This window comes from Polyodon spathula, chromosome 26 (assembly GCF_017654505.1).
Source record: "Polyodon spathula isolate WHYD16114869_AA chromosome 26, ASM1765450v1, whole genome shotgun sequence".
NCBI lineage: Eukaryota > Metazoa > Chordata > Actinopteri > Acipenseriformes > Polyodontidae > Polyodon > Polyodon spathula.
This window is the reverse complement of record NC_054559.1, coordinates 12,839,726-12,852,854: the sequence shown is the minus strand read 5'-3', so window position 1 is coordinate 12,852,854 and position 13,129 is coordinate 12,839,726. Positions and strand designations below refer to the sequence as shown.

General features: G+C 39.7%; 1 protein-coding gene across 5 annotated transcripts in view; it reads left to right on the top strand.

Annotated features, from left to right (window-relative positions):
- The window catches only part of LOC121300639 (neuronal-specific septin-3-like), an 80,758-nt gene extending 69,079 nt beyond the window's left edge, over positions 1-11,679 (top strand). For all 5 annotated transcript variants that reach the window (XM_041229268.1, XM_041229270.1, XM_041229271.1 and 2 more), the window contains 7 exons: positions 958-1,039; positions 1,561-1,698; positions 3,644-3,761; positions 4,999-5,094; positions 5,520-5,616; positions 8,248-8,299; positions 9,029-11,679. In XM_041229268.1, coding sequence (XP_041085202.1) covers positions 958-1,039; positions 1,561-1,698; positions 3,644-3,761; positions 4,999-5,094; positions 5,520-5,616; positions 8,248-8,299; positions 9,029-9,194 — 749 coding nt within the window. In that variant the 3' untranslated portion in view covers positions 9,195-11,679. The remainder of the gene's footprint in view (positions 1-957; positions 1,040-1,560; positions 1,699-3,643; positions 3,762-4,998; positions 5,095-5,519; positions 5,617-8,247; positions 8,300-9,028) is intronic.
- Positions 11,680-13,129: the final 1,450 nt, after the last annotated feature.

Sequence of the window (13,129 nt, the reverse complement as noted above, 5' to 3'; positions counted from 1 at the left end):
AAGAATTACATATTGAATTGGTTTAGTGCAGGTTCTGGGTAAATGTAAACACTAGGTCAAGTCTTGTTTCCAGTGCAGACACTAGAGTGGTAAATAATGGAAGACAAGTAATCAACATATTGTGGGGCAGTGCAGCTTTCCATGGAATGTGTTTCAATGGAAATGGTTTGTCATTCCAAGCTGGCTCTCTCAGGATCTGTAACCACTCACAGAACAGTCAGCGTTCCAAGCATGGAATCTATTGGTCTTTACCCCCGCCCCCTGCTTTTGTACAGCCTGTCTGATCTGCTGCGAGTGAAGCACAAGAACCTTTAACAAGTACAAGAACCTTTAACAAGCTTGAGCCCTGGAAAACAACAAAGCAGAGTGCCTGAATCGTCTTGAATTGTACTTTTTCAACACCTGCACAGTGTAACGGTTGGCAGAATAAAGTTGAAAGCCCATCTAAAGTACGGTTTAAAAAATAAAGTAAAAAATGAAATGTACAACCGGAAAGAAATGTGTTATAGTCAAATACATGGCTACCAAATATGGAAGTAACTAAGCATGAATCAAGTGTGAGGCTTCCTCTTTCAGCCTAGGAGAGAAGAGCCTTAACCTTCCGAGCACCATGCGAGTAGAAAAGTACAATTGAAGGGCAGTGTATGAAGTTACTTAATATTGTGTTTAGAAGGCTGTCAACACTCAGTCGAGTTATGTCCACCGTCCCCAGATAAAATGCTTGAACATCAAAATAGAGAAATAGCCAAATGGCTAAAGGTAGCTTGCTTAACATGGCTGCCCTCTAGTGGCCTTTTTAACAGCTCAAGGGTAGATTCAGCTTTATGACCCTCATAGATATACTTTGAACTGACCCAAAACAAGTTCTTACATTACAAACAGTACCACAGTGGACTTGGACCGGTACATACGTTGTCTGTTCTAAGTGTAATATGACAGGTGTGCTTTGCATTTCAGTTATTGAAGAGAAAGGAGTCAAAATGAAGCTGACCGTGATCGACACGCCAGGGTTCGGAGACCAGATAAACAATCTGAACTGGTAAGGCTTTTAACCTTGGTAACTGCATTGCTGCTGGTTAAAACCTCACACCATGCAAGCTCAAAAGGAGAAGACCTAAAAAGGGGTTTCATGAAGTGGCAACTGTTAGATTTTACGTAAGTCGAGATGGACAGTTAAACTCTCAAAAGGAAAATGCTACACCCTGAACTTGCTGTGCTGTACAAGAACAGAGACACAAACATTATGCTGTTAAATCACTTGCTGTATGAAAAAAAAATAAAAGTCAGCAGGCATGGTCAAGTCCCAGACTCACAATGATTCTCCTGCTGCACTTTGGGTACAAGTCGCTCAGACTTGCATGCAACGTTCTAGACCCTTATTGTGTGCTTTGAACTTATTGGCTTTTGGGTAATCAAGTGGTAGTATGGCAGTTGTTTGGATCGAAATGTACAGTAAACTGCATAGCTTGGTCATGCAAGAACTGGCTGGCAGCATAATCAAATCTGTCAGTTCCTAAGGAGAGGGAGAGAGAGAGAGAGACCTTTTCTTTTGAATTGCAGCTGGGAGCCAATTATGAAATACATCAACGAGCAGTACGAGAAATATCTGAAGGAGGAAATCAACATTAACAGGAAACGCAAAATCCCAGACACCAGAGTCCACTGCTGCGTCTACTTTGTACCCCCCACTGGCCATTGGTAGGTATTAAACACTTTAAAAAAAAAAAGTTTCTAATGTTGCAAACGTCAACAGGTTTGTCACAGTAAAACAGCATGCAATCAAAACAATTACATACAGAAGCCTGATATACTGTAGTCAGCCCAGGCTGTAGTAAAAAGTGTTTGCATATTTTGTTTTATTTGATTAGCATAGGGCACTGCAGAGTGGTATGACACATGAGCGTCAACCATGCCCTGAAGGGAGCACTCTTTTCAGACAGTTACTCAGTCTATTAGACACCTGCAGTCAATGCAATTAGAGTACACAATACAAAATTGAGCCAGAGTGCAATGTTGACCTTCTCACTTCTCTCATGTATCAAGACTACACAAACAAGTGTCCCTCACAAAGACTCAAGGAAAAGACTGTGAAGCTTATCAATATGTGAAACCTTTTCTAAACCTATTCAAATTACTGGATGACGTTGGGGTGGGAAGTCAAATTAACTTCTCAACTCGACAGTCAGGGGTACATTTTAGACTGTCAGTCAGAAATAAAGTAAGACCCTTCCCATTGTCAGTACCATAGAGGAGGTCAAGCAGTCTCAACACTAGATAAAGCAAAAAACATGTCTTTTCAAGACAAGTAATGATCCATTCCTGGTTGAATCTCTTGTATGAGATTCTGGAATTTTTGAAGAGCTTTCACTGGTTGAATACACACGTACTCTGTGTGTCTGATGTTTCAAAGCAGCATTTGAACTTTAAGCCTTGATATAAATCACACAGAAAGACTAAACAAGTTCTGAGTCTAAGAAACGATTCCTGAGCAGAGGGATCTAGATAAAATTAGAGATTTATGAAGACATTCACTTTTGAATCTGTAGCTCAAATTGAGTTTTTTAGTCTAAAATTTCATGTGTGAGTGAGGCCATTGTTTTTGATAGTTTCCATGGTGAATTTATGTAGGGTATGCAAAGTCTGGGAAACCTACAGTGGGAGTGTGTCCCAGCCCCCCCCACCCCACCCTGGATAGGATCGGATCACGTCACAAGCCTTGTGCAGTCCCTGGGCCCTCTGATCCTGTGCTCCCTCTCTGCACACTTGCCTTCAGGATTCACTGAAGGGAAACTGCTTAAAGCTGGATTTATCCTTCAAATTTTAAGGTCAAAGACCTTCTGTGAAACAAACATTAATAAAAGGCACCCATGTCACTGACAAGGAGATCAGGGAGATTTAAAGATAAGTGAAGGTAGTCATTATTATTATTATTTTTAAACTTAAGTAATTGAGCAATAAGATACCCACAATAAGGCTAATCAAATTCCTGTATTACCCCCACAAATTACTGGAACACAGTTAAATACAGTATCCTCCAACAAGTATTGGGAATCAAGTACCTGTAAAAATATATCGAGCCCCAGCAAAACCACAAATATTGGTTAGATAACTGGACTGTAAGAGTGCTGTAGCAGCTTTTGTGAGTTGCAAATGGTAAAACTGCACAATGTTTTTAGCAGTTATGGATTCCAGCCACTAGACAAAAACAGAAGCAACTTGTTTTTAAACTCGGCTTGTGAGATTTAGTACACTTACTCAGGCCTCCAGCTCCTCTGACCTGAGCTGTAATATTTCAAATCAATAAATGGTTCTGAGATGGAGGCGGGCGTCAAGAATGGTGGACAGGACTATAGGGCAGGCAGCAGGCATAGAAATAAATATAGAAATATTAAGAATGAGTTAACTACTTGTATGGAAAATACAACAACTACTTATATAGGTTTTGTAGAACGAGTGACACTAGAATGGTGGATTATACATTATATGCATCTTCATATATTCCTATAAATTATATAATCCTGCACACAAATACACTACAAAAGTCACTCCCAAAGGGTAAAAGACCATACCCTTTAATTACATCTTTGCTTGCTTGTTGCTGCTTCTTGTTGTACAGCGATTAACAAACGTTTTTCTGCACTAGTTTACGCCCCCTGGACCTGGAGTTTATGAAGCGATTGGGCAAAGTAGTGAGCGTCGTCCCAGTGATCGCCAAATCGGACACCCTCACCCTGGATGAGAGACAGCGGTTCAAAGAGCGGGTATGCAACACAGACAAAGATCTGCAACACAGACAAGGATCTGCACACACAGCATTTTATTAGAGCAACAGTGCCTAGAGGTCTTCAAATACCAATTAGGACAAGGCAGCCTTGGCCCTGCTAGTCCAGGTTTTTGTTCCAACCTGTGTGCTTAATTATTAAATTGAACCAATTAAACCTCAGACCACCACCTCAAGTACCTAATCATTAAATTATACCCATTAAAAACTTGCACTACAATGGCCGTCCAGGACCAGAGTCGCCTAGGTATTAACTCGATTGGCCTTTTGATCTCTATTGAGATGCCTTCAGTCACCTTGTATTTCTCTCTTCAGGTAGTCAGGGGGGAGATGTGATGGACACACAGATGAGCCCTAAGGGGGGTGGGGGAGGGGGTGGTCAAGCTGACCTATTCCTGCTTCTCCGTGCCTTGGGAAAGACCCCACTGTGACCTCTTCCTCACAGGAATAATCCTTCCCATTAAAGCTGCTTTCCAGCCACCACAATTTCCAAATTCCACATGTTAAATAACCTAGAAAATGAACATCAAGGGGATATGTTTTTGTGAAAGGAGTCCATGTGACCCTCCTTGAGTTACCAGTCAAAACACCCCCTAAACTCTCACAAGAAGTGATTATCATGACCGGCTAATTATAATTTACAATTTCTGGCTCCTTTGCGAGTTACTCAGCTGGGCTCAGAAGTAAAACACACAACCCTACATGTCCTTCCTTAAGTGGGATCCAATTTTGCTACACTGCTGTTTTGTTGGCCTCCCCTATGTGTTGGCACATTTACAAGAAAGCTTTTATGTGCCCCCACCCCCCCACCCCCCACCATCAGAAGAAAAACACGAATTACACCAACAAAAACAAACACACAAGCAGGCTAGAAAAGAAATGTTGGTCCTGGATAGACCTTAACACACCATGTGTACATCCTTTTCCTATTTCTATGGAAAGTAGTGATTAAGCTAGCCAAAACAGATGTTTTTTTCGTTTAAAAAAAAAAAAAAAAAGACTACCCCGCCCTCCCACCCCCGCTGAACGTGTTCTACTCATTAAAACTGCTGCAACAGCAACAGCACGAATTCCAAACAAATCACTCACACATACAAAAAGTTTATTTATACACACACGTGTGGATGGTGAAGAAAGTGGAAATTGGTAATCGGGGCTTAAGACTTTGGCTTTCTTTCCTCGTGAACTAAATGACTTCCCTTTCCCTCCCCTCGCAGATTCGACAGGACCTGTGGACCAATGGAATTAAAGTATACCCACAGAAGGAGTACGATGAGGATGCAGAAGACAGAATATTAAACGACAAAATCCGGGTAAGCATTTACAATACAGTTCGTCAAAATGCGTGTGAAGAGGTTTGGTCTGTTGGACACCATCGCAAAGATTAGATAAAGAAAAACTAGCAGAAACCAAATAAATTCTGTGACGAGTGTTTGTTTTTCAATGTCTTTAATATTGAAAACGAGTTTGGGTTCACGTTTATTTATCAATATTATTTTTTTGTATTTCTAAATTTAGGGTTATTAAGTGTTTAATAGTTATGGATGAAAGAGATTCCATTGTGTATTCAAAAGCATAAAACGTGAGATTAGCAACAGATAAGTCGCCAAAAATCATAAAACAGCAATAGCCACTTAATCTCCAAGTCAAAAAACTTGATTATGAAAAACAGAATAGAAATAATGAATTTGTGAATGGAAGGCTATGGTAATAAAGGCATCCTGGTTCTCCTCCCCAGGAAAAGATCCCCTTTGCAGTGGTGGGCACAGACAAAGAGCACCAAGTGAATGGAAAAAATGTCCTAGGCAGAAAAACCAACTGGGGAGTCATTGAAGGTAAGAGTTAAAGAACTAGTCTCAAACTCCAGCCTGCAGCTTTACCAAACCTGACATAGGATCTCCTGATTCCACTACATCACTCTTCACTGCCAAGTATACTTCTGTGTGTGTTCAATGAAAGGGGATGCACTTTAACCACGGTCCCTGGGTTGTCCACTCTAAAACTCAGCACTTGCTGATGATCCCTTCACATATCAAGAAATGCATGGTTGTGTTTATTTTGGCAAGGGACAAATGTAGTTCAGTGTGTAGCCACCTACGGCAGAGAGAGGGGGATTCAGGACTCAACATTGTTACTGGATCACGTGCAACCACACAGAGCACGCAAAACAAGAGACAGATAGAGGAGGAATTTAAGCTTGCACCCAAGTTGGAAAGCGAACCAAAAGGCGTAATCAATACAATGCAGTGTCTCAGAGTGAGAGTGTCTCTGTAAAATGGATTTGGAATTAGCCATATTAAATCGTGGATGCGCACACACACAAGTTGCTGGTTAGTTTGTCACACTTCAGCAGCTGCTACATAAAGGGCTCAGTGGTGTTTCACTGTACAGTAGAGGGCTTTTATTTGTTCCATCTTGCATTAGGCTTTTTCTTTTCCCCTGTCGACGTGTGGACATAGCCCAGTGCACCAGTAAATCTCTGTACGGTGTTCTTTCCAAAAGGTGATGAGAAACAAGTTGTTGATGAATGGTTCGGGGTCGCTCGTATGGTTAAATCCAAACCAACCACAGTCAATCAGCTCTTTTAAGGCAGGAGTTTGAGGATCCCTGGCGCTGCCGTCCCTTTAGTGTTGCGCAGCGGATATAAACACCACAGCTCTGCAGGTTAATGGGACCCAGTTGTTCGGGGGCGTCTAGCAGCGGAGATCCAAAGCAGATGAAGGATTAAACCCAAAGCCTGTCCCCTTGTGATGTTAGCAGAGCGAGTTCATCTCCTGCTCTTCCAGCTGGATCCAGATTCAGGCTAGGCTGCACAGTGATAGAGTAATACAACCATTTTTCTATGCACATACACATATCAAATCGCCACTATCACTGTTACATTTCCATTAATATGTGAAATTACTTAACACAGTCTTTATACTGTATTGAATTGCCAACTCCAAATGCAAAATGTGTCTGTGCAAAGTTTTAATGTGAAACTGATACAAAATACTGCCGATTTACTGATGCTCGAAGTTACCATCTGGAGTCTTGCGCTGTGGCGTGCACTGCAAAAGTAGCATTCATTTTAAATCTGGGCAAAAGACATGCTTTTAGAACAAGGAGTTATTTCTGTAGTAGTTTGAGTTGCACATGAAACACTACAGAAGAGCCTGTTAAAGAAAGGATGCTGGACCACTGTGTGCCAACAGGTCCCACTTTGGTGTACCAAACAGCAGGATCAGGAGGAGAACAGGCAAGCTTTCACACAGAATTAGTATGAAGAGCAAACTATAGTTAGTGTGGCAAGTGTACTAATTCTAAGATGTGCTGGTTTGCTTGCAGTCTTCAGGGTTATGGATCTGATCCTTAGGAAATTCTGTTGGGTTGACACAGTCCTGAAGGGTGGCAAAATTAGACTGATCAGGGGATGAAGAAGTGACCATAAAGGTGACAAACTTCTAACAACTAAGCCCATGTGTAGAAGCCTAAGGATACATTCAGAATCCAGTCTCTAGTGACTCCACATTCTAAAAGGCACACTACTGCCACTGCCAACCACTGAGCTACTTCAAAAACTTCACAGTATTGGAGTCCATCACTTGAACTAGAAAGCTACTCACCCATAACTTACCATCAGGTCTACTGCCCGATCTCTCAACCTTACACTGCAGCCCAGCACCCTAAACACTAAGCTGCTGCAACCCACAGATACTCGGCCTTACTGATACAGCACTCGGCTACAGTACAGATTACTCTTCTCTGGGGAAAGTAAGCAAAACGTAGTGGCTTTTTATACTCTACCAGTAAGTCTCTCAAACACTTTTAAAAGGGTCCACGGTAGCTACTTAATGCAGCACTGGTCCTAAAAAACAAACAAAAACGGTCTCCAGATTGTTTTTAAATTGAAAGTGTTAGATTGGTGAGCTGGTCAAGAATGCAGTATCTGAAACTCACTGTAGTAATTTGGTATACAGTAGTCTTGAACAGTATTGTGAAATATTGCCAGCTAATGGTTTTGTATAGTCATTAAAAAAATCTTAAAAACCCAAGATCTGTTTCCATTGAAGATTGGGGTTTTCAAGAAAAGTAAATTGGCATGACAAGTTTTGCATTATATCGTCAGTCTGCACATTAAGTGCTGTAAACAAACATCAAACAGGGCTGGCAATGTCAACCAAGGGTCTGGGGAATTCAAAAGCCAGAAATGAATGTTCTGAAAATGTTATATTACCCATAACAGAAAGTCCATTCCCAGCACTTGATGTGGGCTTGTAGAAAAAATGTCCTGCCAACAGACTGGGTTTTGCTTTTATCCTTCGTGGATAAAGTTTAAAAGACGCCAGCTGAGTGTACACGCTGTCAAAAGTGATTAATAAAGAAGCTCTCTGTGAACGATTTGCGGTACAATAATACATGGTTATTAGTTCTTGCCATTGTTCAGTATAGTAATTCATTGTCTCAACATTATGCTTCTTTTGCAGTTGAAAATGTTGCACACTGCGAGTTTGCCAACCTGAGAGATCTGCTCATCAGGTAAGGAACTTATTAATTTATTTAAATCAATCTTACTTGAAGAATGGAAATAAGCATTGCACAGCAGCTTGAGCTTCTACTGTGAATTACACACCTGAGTAAGGCAAGGGTATCCTTGGATTGGAAAAGGAAAAGCAATCTTTTTAATGTATAAAACTAGGTGTATGTAGGATAAACAGTGGCCACTAGGTGGTGCTATAGGGAAATGTTACACAATAAACAGGTTACAGAATGTTACAAAATACTCTCCTGTGGGACTGAAGGTCTACTACAGAGAACAATTTAATAATAAATGTGAATTCAACATTCAAAACAGTCAGTTAAACCTTTATTAAAATAACAAGACACTGATAAAGAGATCTCACCAAAGCTGTTGTCTTATTGTATAGTCAAGTGTAAATGTCTTTTACAAAGGGGTAACAAGCATAGTGGCTGTCTAAGACAGAAAGCAAGGGGCTGTAATTATGTCCTAGTCAAAAGAAGACTATATTATATTGAAGGGTGAGTTTTTCTGAATCCCAACATAGGGTATTGATGTTCTGACCTCACCTGCTGCCTTAAATGTCAAAAGCTGCACATCCATTTCTTTGCTAGGTATTAATAACAATCTTCCACATCTCTGAGTTATATGAGACTCTAGCAACGAGATCACCCTAAACCATGTACCCAGGGCTGACACACTGCAATGGGTGGGAAACTCTTTGGATAATCCATTTCTCTTCACCCCAGGTCACACCTGCAGGATTTGAAAGATGTCACACACAACATCCATTATGAGACCTACCGGGTTCAGAGGTTAAACGAAAGCAACTTGAACGGCCTTGGACTTTCAACATTGCCTCTGGCTTCAGTGAATGGCACGGTGGTGAGAAAGGAGTCGGAGAGCAACCTTTAAAAGGAGGGAGGGAAACCAAAACAAAGTCATCAGATAATGGTTTTGGCTGGCCTGCCCCCCCATTTCTTTATCCCCTCCTCCTGCAGTGTACCACAATAAAAAAAAAGAGAACATAGTGTTACCAAGAAATGGTACGGTATTGGACAAGCAGTTTTTTTGTTGTTTTTTTTTTTCGGTTTGGGGTGATGAAGTGGCACGTTGCCATGGATACTCTGGGGTGGGCCTTGACCACAGAAAGCGGACCTGGTTGATGTTGGGTCATTTGACAGCTGTACATGGCGAAATAAAAATAAAAAATAGGGGCAAATACAAACATCCCCCCTGTTAGAGCTTTGAGCTGCCTTAAGCCCATCTGTACTTTGTAAATGCCAATCTCCTAGTCAGTCAATCGAATCTTCAGTGGGGACCTTGTGTAACCATTTGAAAGTGCTTGAAGGCAGACTTGGGCATAGAACCCCCTAATGAAGCCACAGGCACAGCTAACAGTGCTCGGCAAGGACTTTGAGAATGAAAGAGAAACATGCATTGATCAAGTGTGTTCGTAGCCCACCTTAGACGCTTTGAATTTTTGCCCTTACTTTTATCGTTTTTTTGCCTCATTAAGATTTTTGAAAGGTGTTAGTATTGCCAAACAGCATCCCGATTTCATGTTACAATTGTCAAAAGAAGCCTGTTGGCCATAAAGCCAAATGCTAAATTCTCCAATTGCTAGAACATTAAAAAAAAAAAAAAAAAAAAAAAAAAAAAAAAAAAAAAGGCAAATTACTGACTTAACAAGCCCTGCTTACAAAATCATCTATCATGATTCTCCTTATAGATCATGTTTGTTTGGCAGTAATGACATTAAAATATTCAAGTTCTAGTTGGACTTGGAGAAGGGGGCTCAAAAGAGATTCACTAACTTTATAATGGACAGCTCCTAAACAGCAGTGCCATCTAGTGGCACTCACTGTAACCGAAACTTTTCTGCAGGAGACCAGTTTATTCCAATGCCACTGACAGTATTGCATGGCAAGTGTACTGCCTTTGTAAATGCTGTTAAATGGGTCAAAAACTTCTGCCTGACCCCCCTTTACAAAGTGTTTGTTTTCTCTTCTGGAATCAATGAATCCCTTTAACCGGGAACAGGACTCCACTTTAATCTCCAGTGCAGTTACGTTGCATTTCGTTAACAGACTTGCACTGGAGATTAAAGTGGAGCCTGCAGTTTTAATCTCCCAACTCTTGTGCATATTAATTTTTTAATGATTCTGAATGTTTTGTACTGTAGTAACAGTGGTTTTTCGTTTGTTTTTTGTTTAATATGACAGTTTATTTGTGATTAAACACATCATACTCTGTATATACTCTTAGCTCAACTGCTTGTTCTCTGCACAGCTATGCAACCCACCAGTTGCCTTTTTAAAAAGCAGGTTGCCTCGGTTACCTGAACAGTGCTTGCTCCACACATACAAGTAAGCTTGAGTGTAATACTGGTAAAGTTCCAGTGTTTTAAAGCCAGTACTTAATAATTAAAGTAGTACAGTAAACTGCAACAGTTCTAGCACAGACCCTGATATTAAATCTAGTGCAGCTAATGCAGCATAAAAAAAATTTAAAATCTCATTGCATTGTGTTTGAACCATTTCAGGTTTTGCAAAGACCCAAGCCATGCCTAAGCTTTCTTGAGCTACTGCCAAAACTAAAAGCTGGAGTGGTTCAAACCACCACAGTAATTATAATGCAACCTTGTTCTGGAAATGTCAGCCTTCCTTTTCTTGTGAAAGATGCCTTCAATAGTCTCCGTATTCAGGGATCCAACCGCTAGCACTATGAGAATGCAGCAGATTTTCTGAGCAATATACTGGAGCAATATACTGGCGCTCTTTCAAAGTCCACTCTACCACCAGGACTATCACGTCCCAGTTACATATAGAAACCCCATTTGTGCTGCAATACCAAACAGTAATACTGGTGTAAATGTTACTAAAACTATTGAAAAGCTATTAAAGAAAAAAAAAAAAAAAAACTAAAATTATTCCAGGTACTTTTCATGGATACAAATGGGAACCATCTTTCAGACATTTGAATAAACCAAACTTCTTAAAATTTTTAGTAAACTCCCAACTGTGCTGAAGAATCTATAGTTACTAGTACTGGTATGTAACATTTCAGCAGCAATATGCAGTTGTTGAAGCTTCCACAAAGTGAAATATTTTTATTTTCTTACATCATCTTGTGTCAAAATTATTAAAATCAAACTGAGAAATCGTGGATTAACAGGAGAGAATAATAAAGCACACCTAAGATAAGTAAAGAAATTATTTTCAAATCAGTCACTAAGTTCATGGTGCTTTTGGTTAATAAGGCTAGGGGGGTTGCCAGTTTTACTGTCACTGTTATACTCATTAATATCCCAGCCTCTTGTTCTGCTGCTCTGTAATGAAATGGGCTGCAAAGTTTTAATGTAAATGTTTATGGATTGTATTAAAAGTTAAAAGTCAAATGACTGTGTGATTTGTTCTTTGTTCAACCGAGACTGTAAGAGAAGGATCTTTGCTAAAGAAAAAAAGAAAAATCTCAATTGATCAATGTGTATAATACATCTGATCTGAAAAATAGGGTTGATTTACAAGACTGGACAACTAATAACTGAAGCAAAAAAAAAAAAAAACAGTAAGCTTTGAAATATTTGAAGCATATTATATGTGACATAGGATATACGTAATTTGGGAAACAGTCCTTTGTAAAACTCAGATTGCCTCTTTTTAGAAATTTGAATATTAAAACTAATTACAACAATAACAGGGTAAATTATTATTAACAGTACATAAATTAATTTGTTACACATCAAAAACCAAGAATACCCCATCCACGGTCTCCCATCCACCCCCCTAAAGCAACTCGTGAATCCAATTTAAAATATATATATATACTTTTAATGTCCACAAGGAAGCAAGATGCACCAAATGCAGCATTCCATAAAACCATGTTTGAAAGATTCATTGTAACAATAGCTAGCTTTGGCCACCAGATGGCACTGTAGTGCTGTTAAATCAAACAATTGCCAAAACAACACTAACTAATAATAATAATAATAATAATAATAATAATAAATAATAATAATAATAACAATAAATAAAGTTAAAAACAAATGGACATTAGTGATGTTTTTTATACAGGATTTGAAACCCCAGAGAAGGAGAGAGATTACACTATTTTAATTGTGTAATTAATTAACAACTTGCAATAAATATATAATCTTCCGTGTTAAAGATTCGTTCTCAACATAAACGTGTTTTAGTCATTTCAGTTGCTGTTGAATAGGGGTTTTGTTTTGGACCAATCAATCAAAATATAAGCTTTTTTTGAGGGGTACATTTTTGGCAGGTATTCAGTTTGAGGTCAGATTATGTGTGTAACTAACATTTCACACTGGCATGTTCTACCCGGGGAAGGACACGGTGTTATGCTGGTCGGCTACGCGATTTCACGTTTCAGATTCAAGTACACAATACGCGTATCAATGCCCCGAAAGCAGCTTGTTACAGACGCTTCCATCCAAGCTTCTCTGAATTGAACGGTCGGACCAAATGTTAATTAGAAACATCGTGTTATTAGTTAGGATGCACCCTGTGGGTCTTGCTGAATAGCATTTGTTTTTTACTTCCTCGTAGGCCTATTTTATTTTAATACTACTAAATAACTATGTTTTGTTTGCTTACCTTTGTTATGCTGTTCTTTAAGACAGAGAGAAAGGACGCCTGGCACATCTAGATATGTGAACTGTTGCTTCGTTAAGAATTTGCCGTGCGCTGTGAGATTGACTGTTTGCCTTTCAAGTGTGCTAGATTGGGTAGACATACAAAACCAGCTGTGCAACAATTATGGTGTCTTCACGTTCAAGCTCCATACGGCCAATTAGCAAGTCTGGAACTTCAGTGGTTTGCAAAGTA